This window comes from Manis pentadactyla, chromosome 7 (assembly GCF_030020395.1).
Source record: "Manis pentadactyla isolate mManPen7 chromosome 7, mManPen7.hap1, whole genome shotgun sequence".
NCBI lineage: Eukaryota > Metazoa > Chordata > Mammalia > Pholidota > Manidae > Manis > Manis pentadactyla.
In genome coordinates, this window is record NC_080025.1 from 127,915,268 (window position 1) to 127,930,044 (window position 14,777).

General features: G+C 38.6%; 1 protein-coding gene across 5 annotated transcripts in view; it reads right to left on the reverse strand.

Moving 5' to 3' along the window:
- Positions 1-332: 332 nt before the first annotated feature.
- Positions 333-14,777, reverse strand: part of CEP41 (centrosomal protein 41) — a 44,093-nt gene continuing 29,648 nt past the window's right edge. For all 5 annotated transcript variants that reach the window (XM_036909020.2, XM_057504764.1, XM_036909019.2 and 2 more), the window contains 8 exons: positions 14,566-14,627; positions 13,347-13,416; positions 7,737-7,881; positions 5,834-5,985; positions 5,364-5,431; positions 4,203-4,317; positions 3,515-3,730; positions 333-2,834 (listed from right to left, as the gene is read on the reverse strand). In XM_036909020.2, the coding sequence (XP_036764915.1) occupies positions 2,686-2,834; positions 3,515-3,730; positions 4,203-4,317; positions 5,364-5,431; positions 5,834-5,985; positions 7,737-7,881; positions 13,347-13,416; positions 14,566-14,627 (977 nt within the window). In that variant the 3' untranslated portion in view covers positions 333-2,685. The remainder of the gene's footprint in view (positions 2,835-3,514; positions 3,731-4,202; positions 4,318-5,363; positions 5,432-5,833; positions 5,986-7,736; positions 7,882-13,346; positions 13,417-14,565; positions 14,628-14,777) is intronic.

The following is a 14,777-nucleotide window of genomic DNA, read 5'->3' on the forward strand; positions in this document are numbered from 1 at the left end:
AAGTTCCTTCTGTCTAGGGGTCAGGCAAGGGCGGCTTGTCTGTCCTGAAAAACTGGCAAGAAAGTCCTGCTATAAATGTGCAAAGGTGACAGACAATCAGTCCCTGCCTGAGCACGAGGAGAAACCCAGGACCTTAGTCTCGAGAGCTAAGGGTCTTTGCCCTCATTGGAATGCTTTCCTGGTTTATTTATGCAAAGAATATACGCCTTCCTGGGAGATGCAGCAAAGAGAGGTACTCTTTAGAATTACCCCAGTCTTATGTGGCTCCCCTAAATCATCTCAACAAAGAGAGAAGTTGGCATATCTCAGCATATTAACAGCAAACAACAAAGTAATAACTATGTATTTTAATTTTCAACACTCATAATTGCACAGAGTATCTCAGTCACTTAAATAATACATGTCAATTAGGCTAATGAAGAAACTAGTAAGGCAGAACATTCAAAGCAATACCTTGAGCATATAAAAACTGAGCGGGACATTTAATGCACAAAGTGCAGAATCAGAACAGGTCTTTGAAGAGTAATTATTTAAAATTATTACCAACAGGGCACAGCACTATGGAGAAACATATGTAAATTCAACCTGTCAGATCTCTCAGCCAAATAAATGCACAGCACTTCACTTCACTTCTAACATGTCTACTAAACTGACTTTCCACATATATGCAGTAGTTTCTAACCACTGGTGTTGTTTGATGATGACAATGTAGAATAGAATAAAGGGGGACTACCATTTACTTTCAAAAATAGTATGGAGAGGAGAAATCTGAACTCCTGACCAGTCAACTTTAAAATGGCATAACCAGAACTTTGTTAAGAAAGACATTTTTTTTTCTTAAAAATGTGTATGTGTCAAAAATGGCTGAAATCTTGTCCATGCTAGGGGAAAGTTGAGTGTGGAAAAATTTGCACCCAGAAAAAAATCTATGCTGTAAAGAAAATAAAAAGCCAGAGCATTTTGGCATCAGCAAAAAGCTGAACTAAGTTCTCAGGCAATAAATTTATGGGGAAACATGACAGGCTCCTCATTAAAGCTATGTGTACATTGGCTGGATTTTATACAAGATTCTTGAATCTTGCGGAGAACTGGGCACGGCTTGACATCTGAACAATGTCCCTGGTTTGTTTGATTTCTAAAGCATTGGAATATGTTGCACTTTGGAAATCAAGTAGAGGAGAATAAACACACTGAAACAGAGCTAGGCTGAATCTGAAAGTTATTTTTCCATATGTCTCTATGAGACATTTACTACTTTTATTTCTCTTACAAACACAGTCCCCATGCTAGAAATACTGTGGTACTTTTTTTTTTGGTGGCGAGAAAATAGTTCTTTTATGGCAATTTTTACCCTGCGGCGGCAGCGGTGACCACCTAAGGACAGGCAATTTTCAGTTGGCTTTTCTGAAGCCGGTTGCCATGACAAAGAGCACAATTTATTCCTTAGCCCTTATCACAGCTACAGATCACTGACCGTAAAAATTAACAAGGCTTTTTTCCTTTTCCTGATGATTTCAGAGTTCCTCATCCTTACCTGAGGTCTTTTTTTCACCCAATTAAATGGAATGAATGTCAGTCATCTAGCAATTCAATTAATGCTGATTCAAAATTCTGGCCCAAACCAGAATCTATAATCACAACCTCCTAATCACAGCTCAGTCATGAGAATGAAAAGTAAGCAGGAAATTGCCCTAATTACTCAATTAGACTAATACTGTATTTTTAAGCCAGAGCTTAAGGGGCTGTCAGCTCTGACAAAGGACCCTGGAGTTGTCCTCCCCCGTGTGCACGCAGCTGCCCAGTTGAAGCCGATGTTTTCAAGTGGCCATAATTTCTACCCATCTTGGAAAAACGGAGGAGATGGGTAATGGAAATTTACAATTGACAAACCAACTATAAGTGAGGGACAGCTCCAGGGGCTTCAGTGGCTCTCAGCCCGGGGCTCTACAATGGACAGGGCTTTCCTGGGAGGGGCCCTTGGCCCTGTGTGAAGGCAGCTGAGCACACATCATGGCAGATGCTGCCTCCAGAAAACATCTAGTGAGGAGAGGCAAGTGTGAGAACCGGGAAGTGTGAGAGCTGCTCTACAAAGCAGCAAAATTGAGCTGTGCTCAAGGTACCAGTCTCCAAACTCCCAACAGAGCCTGCAGCGGGTGCTGGGAGAAGAGCTCCTCGGCCAGGGGGCCCACACCTGGTGGGGGGGTGGGGGCTGGGGGCGGCTGAAGGCTAGGACTCGTCGGAAGCCCCGGGCAGCCTCTCAGGCTGCAGAGCCCACCTGGAGAATCTTGGTGAACCAGGAACAGCGAGTGAAAAGGAGCTGGTTGGGAAGAACACACCAGATGTGACTGAAGTATTTACACAACAACGCAGGATATAGAACAAAACAAGCTGAACTTTGTTTAAAAAAAAACAGCCTACAAAAATTAGACTCTTTTTTGCCTACTCAGTTTCAGAGACTTAAATATTCTGTAAACAATAGGGAGGGCGCTAGAGCCTGTCATGCCTCTGGTTTTAGTAAAACTCCTTGCCGAGTGGTGTGCAAGAGGCGCTGGAGACAGGAAGAGGGCCTATCACGCAGGTCTTGGGCTTGCCTCTGCAGCAGTTCCTGAAAATGACCAGTGTGGGAACTGCTCAGAGGTTCCGAAAGGCGGAAACACATTTATTTGTCTTAGACTGACAAAGTCGTTACTTCCAGGGCTTGCCTTGCAGGCGGCCACTGCCCGGTGCACGGGCGTTCGCGGGGCCGCTGGGGCTCCCGGCGGGCAGATGTGGTCCGCTGTGCGCCCCTGGAACCTTGGAGGCTCTTCCACAGGCGTTAGCCTGGCTCAGCCGGCCTGAAGGGAGCAGAGTGCAAGAATGATTCCTGGGTCAATCTGCCAAGTATACTTTTAGACTGATGAAGTGCTCTGGTATAACCACTTTTAAGCTAAGGACGTCCTATTCAGCATCTACTTCAGGCTAAAACCTGCTCTTCATCCTTGAGAAGGACTTGATGGTGGGGAGGGGGCCAAGAATGAAAGGACATCCAGATGGCTTTTTTGCCTTCCTTTCCATTATCCCCAACCAACCCAGCCTGTCCTTCATTCTCTCTTGGTAGAGAAAGGTACAGGAGCGTTTAGAGGAGAGAAAAGAGAAAGAAGTGGGCCAAAGGGAAGGTCCGAAGTGGTTTAAATGCACCCAGAAGCAGCAAAAGGAAACAACTTCCCAAAAGGGAATCTGATTGCCGTAGCTTAGCCTCTCAGCTCTGCCTAAGATAATACACTTTATTTGACTGATAAATTCTCATCTCTTTCTATGTCTGAGTGCAATACCTCATTTCTTCCCACAATCTGGGGTCACCCCCACTTGTCGCCACCCTCCCCACACAGCACCTGCAGTCTCCATCCCCTGAAAATATTTCTTAAGATTCTGAATGTATTATAAGAGATCTAGCTTTTCATAGGACAGTGATGTTCAAAGCTGCAAATCTCCAGCTCTACAGGAAGTAGTGTCTCACAAGATCAAAATATCTTACTAGGATTGTCTGTAGGACCCTGATCCTCTTCCAGGTAATATTCTATCTTTTTTAAGTCTTCTGGGGTAAATCTCCATTTATTTTCAGCTGGTGAGGGTGGCACTTTGGGGCTGGATCTTTTCCGGGCAGAACCAGGAGGAAGGGCCTGCTGGCAAGATGCTGGCAGGGAACCTGTAATCAGTCCTTCCGGGAATTTCTGAGATAAGACTTTCAGACCTGGGTGTGGAAGATCATGAGAAAAGGCAGCATTAACACAGGGAGGCTAAGGCAAGACCTGGAAAGGAACCAGCATGTCTTCTAATCTTTGGTCTCTAAGTCGAGGACAACACAAGGACATAAAATCTTTCGTAACTGCTTCACTATTAAGTAAATTACACCAGAAAATATCAGTTGTTACATGAGATTCTGAAAATTCTGCCAGGATCCTTTTGCTCAAACCTTCAGCATTAAGGCTTTCTTGCAGGGCCCTACAGCAACATCATTATTTCAGGAGTTAAAAACATGCGCTGATGGAGCTAACAGAAGTTTCACGTAACTCCTGTTTCCTTTCAGCCAGCACAGTTTTCCCTCTTTCCAGAAATCTAAATTCTGAGCACGTAGAGGAAAAAAGGTGATGGGGGTGGGATTGAAGGAATGTGACTCCAAATATCTGTCTTTTAAGTCCTAAGCAGAATACAGTCCTGCTCACCTCCGGAGAGCATGAAGAGGTTTTCAAATCCGCGCTCGCACATGGTGGTGGCCGCCTGGCTGGCCAGTCTCTCATCGTCGTCGTACAGAATGATGATCTTGCCGTGGGCATTTTTCTAAGAGTCAGATGAGTTAAGGTTTGACCACACTGAGATAATGGCACTAGACTCTAAAGAAACCCCCAAGGAACAAAGAATCGTCAAGGTTTGCCTTTCTGAGTTGAGGGACCATCGGGCAGTCCGGCTCTTTACCTGTCAAACTAGCAGTTACTGGATTTTCTGCTGTCATGGAAGCCATACGAGCTGGTATTCTTTGCTTTTATAAACTAGTATTACCATGGTCCAAGACAGCACATTTACACCCTTATACCCTTTAGCTCTTTTATCTATCTTTACAAACCTGGAAAGTATTACAGTCTTTATTTTACAGATGAGGAAACAGAAAAACTTTTGTGTCCAATGTGTCCACTGCAGCCTTATTTATAATAGTGAAAAAACGGGAACCACCAGAGGTCCAGTAGGGGGGAATGGCTTAGTAAATCACAGCACATCTGAAGGTGAGGTGGTTAGTGTACTGCATCTGAATGCAGTTTATAAAGAGCTGCTGGCAGCTTGGGGAAGAACCCAGTGTTATCAAGTGGGGGAAAGCAAGATACCAAATTACATACACAGTATTATTTCTACTTTCTTAAAAAGAACACATAGAAGACAGACTGGAATAAAAGATACAAAAAAACATAGTTAAGAGTTGTTCAATTGTGTGATTACTAGAGATTTCAATTCTACTTGTTATATTTTAGAGTATTTTCTTATATGATTTTTATGAACAAAAAAAGTTGAAAGTTTTGGAAGAAAAAAATTTTAAATAGAAAGAATTTACTTCTTAAGTTATACTTGGGAAAACTTTCTGTGGAGAAAAGTCTTAGGACTATGAATGGACCATAACCTTTAACCTAATGTTTTTGGCCACCTGCAGGATGGCTTGGAAGCATCTGCTGTCAGGATCCTCAGCAATAGCTAAGAATCCAAATTCTAAGATACGTCAAGTAAACTAATTAATATAAGGTCCTTCACGGAGTTTTCTTCTAGGAGCATGATTCATGGTAAGTTTGGTTCTTATAATCCTCATACCACCCAACTGCTTAAAATGAAACAAAGGATACATATTCAAGAATATCATTTGAATAAGGGTTCATTGTTCTAGACAGAGTTGCAATTGGGTAACTGTAAGCTGCGAAGAGAAGAAAAATCTTAGGAAGTATGTAGCTCCCAGTACAACTTGGCCCCAATTCCCAGCTGGTTTAAAGTTTAAAAAAGTGAAAAGAAACACATTTTCAAAATAAATGAGCCATAACCTAAATACTTTTGTAAAAGAAAAGAAACAGGATACTAGGAACAAAATAGGAAGCTTCTCCCCACTGCCTGACACTTAGCACTGGGCCCCCTGAGCCATCGGAGAACATCACCAGCCTCTCTCAGAGCATAATGGTTGAGCCAACCTACAGGTTCCCACTACCACACACACATGGTTTCTTTCCTTAACTGCTGGCCATGGGATGTGGTTCAAGCCTGGCTGCACTCAAGAGCGGGCTCTGTTCTTGGGAGGGAGACACTGCAAAGCCTTCTCTCTTACCTCCGACAATGTGGCACTGCTGGTAGGAGTCTCTGTCTCGCACATCTAGCAGCAGGAAGGGGCAGTCGGGATATGGTTTGTCTCTGCTGTCCGGCTCAGCCTTCTTCACTAGCCCTTTGTCTAGATCCAGTTCCCCAACACCGCTGATGACGCTGCAAGTGAAAAAGTAGGTCAGCACAAACTATTCAGGGGCTGGTGGCTTAAAGGTCAAATGCATTTCTTCAGAATATCCAGAGAGTGCTCAATGTCTTTTCAAAAGACTCTTCAGAGAAAAAGGAAAATGGGTATGGTGTCTCAGTTCTGCCTCTGAATGCGAGATTCAATGGATTCCTAGTCTATTACACTGGACCCCAAGGAGGGGATCCATATGGCCGTGCTTACCTTCAGAGAAGGCATATTAGGCCACTAGCATGGCTGGGGGGGTAGAAACTGTAGAGCGGATGCTGCCTCCAGCAACAGGGGCAGCGTTCAGAGAAAGAAAGAGGTGAACAGCTAATTTAGTGGAATTTTGAGGAGTGTAAGAAAGCAGAGCAAAAGGGGAAAGAATCAGGTTGATAGGACAGGAAAAATGAAGGCATTCCGATGTATATTACATGTAATATAAAGTAATAGCAATATACTAATATATTTCATATACTTATACATTGACCTGTCTGATACAGATTTTGAACCTTGATGTTTTCAATAGTTATCTGTCCTTCCATTTTATAGGTTACAGTTTTGAGGCTTAAGGGGCTTTAGATTTGGTGGCATGCATGTAATGAGACAGAGGAAAAACTAGGATTAAAATGAGGGAGTTTCCCACTGACAGTTCTAAGATCATGAAATCACTAAAATTGGTCATCATATTAATTTTGTAGGCAAAAGTGGTGAAAACATGAATCAGAGGAGTAAGAGGAGTAGGTGTTATAAACAAAATGGCAAGCAGTGAAATTCTGTATTGGGATAAGATGATGATTACTTTCTAGAAAATATGAAGATATATATGCCAAACCACAGATCAGCATGCAGCAATACTTCCTTCCCTATCACAGCAAGGCAAATTCTGCATTTAAATCCAATAAACACTGTATCTGTATGCCATATAGTGCATATTTTGAGCCAAAGGAGAAGACGTCTATTTCATACAAAACTGCATCCTCCATGAAGTCTTGGTTTGTCTCATCCTGAATGCAGTTTTAGAGTCCGTGCACAAAAGTAGTTAGAAAATAATGGTGGCACTAATGATAGCAATTCCTTCTCCAGTAGAACTAGTTTCTTTAGCACCGGTTTACCAATAGAGGGATAGATAGGTGCCGAAAATCAGCACTGTCTTAAAATCAGCAGTTAGCATTTGTGAGATACTGGTGCATCACCATCATCAGTGGGGTAAGAAGGGCGGATCGCATGCGGTGTGAGAACTGGCACCAAGGGCTGCTTCCACGCTCCTCTGCACCTATTCAGTATCAGAACACCTGGGTAGCAAGCACTCTATTTATCTTCTGATTCTAGACAGGGTAATTATAAGCTGCAGCAGACAGAAAAGGGAGGGGAAACCATACTCTCTGAGTCAAAGAGACAGCAGTTGTAAAGCTAAATCCTAACAGCAAACTTGCATATAGGAAGGCTGAGAAGAATGGAGTGAGAAATGAAAATTAATGCTCTCCTATCAATATATTGTTACTGACTGACTAGGAATTCTGTGAAAAGACACAGGAGGCAGCATTTATTTAAAGAGAAACAGAAGGGCTGGGCTGGAAGTGGGGGACTTCACTACTGCCAATCTGTTTCCAGGGTAATTAAATCACTGAAGTTGTTATCTAGATTCATATATAGATTTAAAAAATAAATATATATTCATATATAGGTGAAATATCATATATAAAGGTAAAATGCAGTGAAAACATGAATCCAGTTGGAGTACCTCTGAAGAGTTGAGCGACTGGAGTCCCCTGCTCCCACACTATTCATGAACTGCAGGGGGCTGGGCGACTGCCCCCCAGGGCTCCCTTTCCCGTTGGTCCTGGCAGTGATTTCAGCATCAGGGTGTGAAGTTGAAGAATCATTGTCTAAAATTTGCAAATGAATAAATAAGTAAATTTAGACTCATAATTTGCCTCATAACTGTTAGGCAGTTCCACTGCAATTAGGTCAAGAAAAAGAAATCTTATCACCCCATTATTAAATTGTTCTAAAAGTTCTAATGCACAGGTTTCTCAAAATGTACTCTGGACCCCAAGAGTCCCCAAGACCCTTTCAGGGGATCTACAGGTGAAAACTCTTTTTGTAATAATACTAAGATGTTATTTGTCTTTTTTACTGTGTTGCTTTTTGCACTGATGGCGCAGAAGAGATGGTGGATAAAGCTGCTAGTGCCTTAGCGGAAATCAGGCAGAGGTGCCAAGTGTTATTAGTGATCATTGTGTTTTCCACCAACATTCATGGTCTCACATTAATAAATATGGCACTCACACTTTAAAAAAAAGTCTCTGATGAAGTAGTAATGATAAATATATTAAATCTCATTCTTAAGTACACACCTTTTAAATACTTTGTGTGATGATATGGGGGCCCATGTACAGCATGTTGGCCACACACCAAAGTACCACTGTTGTCTCAAGAAGTATTAGTGTGATTATTGCTTCTTTGCCCTGAGCACTATTTTTACTTGAAAGAAAATCAGACAGAAAAACTATGTGCCTTTGGCAGACATTTTTCTCAAAAATGATCTAAGTGAACTTGTCACTTCATGGAAAATGACTGCTGCTGCAATGATTAAATTTTGAACAAAAATCAGAATTTTGGAAACGATTTGCCATCAGCAGCTTGCCCGTTTCCTCATACTTAATGACTTTTCTGATAAGATTGGTGGTAAAATGAATAAATGTGATTTTTGGATTAGGTAGTGAAATTTGTTAACATATGGAAGGCCTTCATAACTCAGCAAATCAATTTTTCCAAATAATCAATGACTGATGTCATGGATAAAATATTTCAAACTCTAAGACAGACCAATGAGTTTAATAAACCAGTATGAAAAGTTCATTGATATGATTTCAGATTCCACGTTACAATGACCCTTCAAGAAGCTACCAGTTGTCAAGTTTGGGTATAGCATCAAAGAAAAATACCCATAATTATCTGAAAAGGCTATTAAAATAGTCCTCCCTTTTTCAACTACATTTCTGTAGTGAGACTAGATTTCTTCATATACTTTCACCCAAACAGTATATTGCAACAGACTGAATGCACAGGAAGATAGTAGAATCAGCTGTTTTCCATAATCAGACATTAGCAAGATTTCCTAAAAAATGTAATTAAAAAATGTGAAAGGTAATTAAAAACATTAAAAATTATGCCACTCTCAGTAAAATTTTTTTTTGTTTTGGAAATATAGCTATCTGCATAAAAATGTGATTTAAGTTTGTAATGGGTTTAGTAGTAGTATTTTAAGTGAAACAGCAAATAATAAATGTTTAAGCTCTCAGTTAAAATTTCTAATACCCCAAGTATTAATAGACATAACTTGCATATACCAAAGTTTTTTGAGGTTCTCAATAATTTTTGAATAATTTTTGAGAGTGTGGAGGCCTAGTTATTAAAGAAGATATCAAAATTTAATTTAAGCATAATATAATATACCTAGAAACTTCAAGAGATTCCTAGGAGAATAAGGGAAATAAATATATGCTTAGGTATAAAAAATGCTAACAAAATATTTTTCCCATATACTAATTAGAAAATAACATGAAAAATATTTCATTTACAGTAATAACTACAGATATAAAATATACTATCCTAGAGAATAAACCTACAAAGAAATGTAAAGGACCTATAAAAACTTATATGCCCTTTATAGGTCTTAACACGTTTTATCTGGGGACATTAGAAAAGACCTGAAGGAAGTCAGTGACATATCTCATGTATTCCTGACTGGGTGACTAAAAGTGAAATGATGTTAATCTTCTCCAAATGTAATTTTTAGCCTTAATACAAATCACAATGGGATTTTTTTTTTTAAAGAAAAGCTTAAAAGGATTTTAAAGATAAGAGAAAAAATATGAGGGTGATTTGCAGACCTGCCTTATCAAATAGTTACAGATACTGAAAGGGTAAGAAGGCTAAAATCATGCAGAACTACAACTAGAACAATGGAACAGAATAAACGAACCCAGAAACCAACACAGGAATAGAGCTAATAGAAGTTAAAGATAACATCATAAGTGGGTGGAGGGAGAGCTACTGAATAAACAGGGCTGGAAAATTTGTTAACTACCTAGAAAAATAAAAGTTAGATAATCTCTTCACATCGTATACCAAAATGTAACAGATGGATTCGTGTAGGGGATAAAAACCAAGCAAGTTAATAGAAGAAAATATAGGTGAATAATTTATCTTATTTTGGATTTTATGAGTCTAAAGCAATAAAAAAAAACATAACATGAAAAGCTAACAGATTTAATCACGGAAAAATGCAAACCTCATGTACGTCAAACACCAATACAAAGAAAATTAAAAGGTGAATAACAAATGAGGAAAAATATCTGTGACATACATGAATGAGAAAGGTTAATACACTTCATTCATAGAGTTTAAAAATTAACTAGTTCTTTAATTGAAAAAAGATCATGTGCACAAGGTAAAAATGCAAATAAGATGAAATTGTTAGTAAAATTGGAAAGGAAGTCTTCCCACTCCAGACCTGCAGGCCCTCAGGCCTCCTTTCCCAAGGGAACTACCTCTGCATATTTATGTCTCCCTCCTGAAGTAAACCAACTACATACTTTTGCATATATTTTATTTCCTCTCCTTTTACATATTCAGGAAAATGCCATTCATACTGCCCTACACTGGTTTTTTTGTTTGTTTTGTTACTGTTTTATTTTACTTAATAATAACAGATTGGAAATTGTTACAGATCACCAAGTAAAGATTTTTCTCATTCATTTTCAGGGTTGTATTGGTTTCAATACATAAAGGTGCCATAATCATATAGGGCTTTTACAAATCAGTAAGTGAAAGAGGAACATTCCATTAGAAAAAAATGGGAAAAGACATGTAATGTTCTCAAGATTTCTCAAAAGAAGAAATATGTGTGACCGATAAATACACACATACACAAAGCTCAATCTCACTATCAGATAAATTAAAACTGTTAAATACCTTCTATTATTTATCAAATGGGCAAATATTTACAAAAATGGTAATTATTCAGCATTGCTGAGGATGGGAAGAAAGGGGTCTCACTTACTAAGTGGGAATGTAAACAGGAAGAGCTATTCTGGAGATAATGTGGAATCAGCACTGAACATCTTAAAATGGTTCCACCCTTTGACCGTCAGCTGCAATTTACCTTCAGGAAATAACCTGAACCACAGAAATAGAAATACTTATAAATTTACACTGCAGCAGTATTTTGTAAAAGTGAAAAATTTGAAAAGCTGTAATGTCCAACAACAGGAGAGTAATTAAATAAATTATGGTATACCCAAAGGACAGATGTTACATGACAACACAACCTTTACAATTAAGCTTTTGAAGTCTACTTAATGACATAGGAAACTATGCATGATAAAAGTTAATTGAAAACAGGATAATACAAAACTATATACAAAGAATATAGATTTGGGTGGGGCTAAATAAGGGGAAAACAGACCAAAATGTTAACAGGGATTATTAGTTATTTTAATTTTCTTCTGTACATATTTTGTGCAGTCTCCTGATTTCCTAGAAATGCAATCTTTTTTATTTTTTATTTTGTGTTTTTATTTGGATGATGATTTTTTTAAATTAAATATAATCATAGGATCACCTGGCTAAACCTTTTTGGCATTTCAGGCCCAAGCCTGCCTATGTGTCTACCAAATTAACACCAAGTAATACTATTTTAATGTCATAGGCAATAGAAATAAAATCTTAAGTCAGGAAAAAACAATAAAGATTTTTTTATTCCTTCAACGATAGCCAATATGCACACAGATATTGTTCTATATAATCTGTTCTACAGGCATTCCTAAGTGAGTTATTATTTCTGTGTAGAACACTAGAAAAACACTAATATTACTCATACATTGTGGTGCCCTACTTTACAAGAGCCTATTTTGCTGTGCAAATTTATCTCAGAAGAGAAAACTGCATGTGCCCATATGTTCTGGTGCTGCAATCTCAACAATGAATTAAAGGACCAAATCCAGGTACTTAATATAACTGGGTTAAAATTGGGAGTACCTGTATGAGGAGACTCAATTATCTGTGCTACAAAGAGCCCTTATTTCTCTGCTGTGTGAAAGGCATCTGTCAAAGATAAATTCCTGCCTTTTTCAGATTCTCTTTATCCCCAGTAACAAAAACAAGCTCAGGGAAATGACAGTTGAGTTGCACAAACCCAGTATTCAGACTTCCTGAGAAACTTGTCTTGAAATCAGAAGTCAAATTCCTGGCCTACATAAACCTTAACAAAACACATTCCCCTTCAATAACAACCACACATTGACTGTTGAGTACTTCAGGATAAAGTAAAGACCTCAACTCTGTGTGTTCTTTTCATGGGAGTACAACTAAGAGGTTTTATTTTCAATTTGGTATTTAAGAAAGGAAATCTGGAGTCTGCCTTTTGGTCAGCTTTCTCTCTCACCCAGCACCTACTACTCTCGCCTCAGGCCATAGCCAGACAGGATTCTGCAATTCCCCAGACACTTGGAGCTTTTCTTCTCCAAGCCTTTGCTCAGGCTGCTCCTCAGCCTGCAAGAGCCTCGCCCTTGAATTGTACCTGTTGAGATTCTAACCCCCTTTAAGGCCCAGTTCAAAAGCTTTCGGAAAGCCTACCTTGGGGTATCTAACTGGAAAGCACCTGTCCTTCCTCAGAAATCCCACAGTAGAGCCACTAGTTGGTACCAGAGACATGTAGATTTGTATCCTGTGTCCATTCTTAACTAGCTGTATCACTTTGAGTAAGGAATTTAACTTCTGAGGCCTGGTTCTTATCTGTAAAGTGTATCTTTCTTCTAGAGTTTTTTAGAGAAGCTTAAATAAGAAAACTCATGTGAAGTACCTAGCAATACATATTTAACAAATGATGGCTTCCTTCCAGGTCTCCATTATGATTTCTGACATAATAGTAATTTTGTCTTTCTGTTCTCATTCTCCTCACCCAGCACACATGGGACTGCAAACTCCACGTAAGCAGGGCTGTGTTTTTTCATCTTTGCAGTCCCAAACTGCCTGATCCTGTGACCTATCCATATGTAGCAGGCACTAAAAATTTTTTTGAAAAAAAGTGAATCATATATTAAACGCATCTAAAACATCTAAAACTACAAATGTTAGAGCCAGAAAACCAGATGGCTTTTTAAAAGAAATTAAGAGTTAATAATTAAAGCATCAGATAGCTGTTTCTCAGAGAGTACCAGTCAAATTACAAATAGGTACATCAAAGTCCCCATTCCCCGGAAACACAACAGCAAAGGTGGACAGGGTGAGTCCTTTAGTCAAACGGTCAATCTGCCATTTTCCCCACGTCCTCAATTCTCATTACCTTCTAGCCGTTGAATCTCCTCAACTGTCACTTCCAGTGTTTGATCAGATAGGGAGGCAACTTGGATGACCTCAGAGAAAAAAAAAAAAGTGCAAAGATGTGAGCATGTTTGTCTATAAACAGAGGCAACCCGTCTTTACAAAGGACAAGGAAACATCAAAGATCTCTTATTTTAAGGTACTGCCAGTGTCCTCAACTGGAGACTAAATCCAGGCCTCCTTACTTTGGGAGGGGTAATTACACTGCAGATGATCATCCCAGAAGAAAAGATTCATTTAAAACATTACACAATAAAATTAAAAGAACAAAAAAGGATTATTTAAGACAAGAAATATGAGCAAGAGTTGAAAACTATTTACATCCAAAACTACATCCCAACATAACATCCAATACAGTAACAGAACTGTATCAGCAATGCTTCATGCAATGAAGGCAGACACATAATTATAAATATATTGATTATAACACTGTACACCTGCATAGAGTTTTTATTTTTATTTTTATTTATTTATTTATTTTGAAAACATGGGAAGATTGATTATTTCTTTGACATATCTTCTTGTAGAGTAACAAAAGCATGTATAGATTTTAAACTACTAATTAAATCTGCATAGAGTTTTTAAAGTACTTTCCATAACTTAGCTCGCAAGACCCAAGATCCACCTTAAGCTACATCAGTGGAGCACTTGTTTGGTGGCCAGAGAGACATCTTGTCCATAATTTTCAAAAGAAAGCAGAAAGTGACTTTCTCAAAGTAATAAAATTAGCCCTTGGCAGGTGATGTGGAAGAGTCAGTCATAGAAGAGAGATCACCTGGTTTCACAGAGAAAAATATCCCAATAATCCACAGCCCAGAATTGCAGACTTTAAATATTATTCTAGACTTTATAATATAAATATATATATATTATTCTAAATATATTTCTAGATTTTAAGTATTATATTAACATGTACAAGGAAAAGTAAAACCTAACCCATAAATTTGATGATTTAAAAGTAGAATGTACAGTTTGGTTTATGAAATTCTTATCAAAGAGAAAAATTTCACCCCATCCTCAAATGAACACATGAATTACATACCAATGAACTCTCCCATAGGATAAATACAATGAATCAAAAGAAACCCCTCTGCGATTACCTAGAGTTGAATTTAGAAATACTCACATAAAGCAGCACAAATTAGACAGTATTTACTCCATTGCAAGATCATTAAACTTACCAGCTGGGCAAAAGTTGTAACTTTTAGTCTCTTGAAAAGCTCATCTTTTTTGTACCTATAATCTGAAAAGCAGGATAGGACAAATAATTTTCTAGGTATATTTTGTTTTCTTAGAGGTATTAATTCTTTCTAATCACCAAGTTATATGGTATGATTTTCAAGTTATATGCTTTTCCATCTCATTTGATCCTCATGATATCCTCAAAATTAAC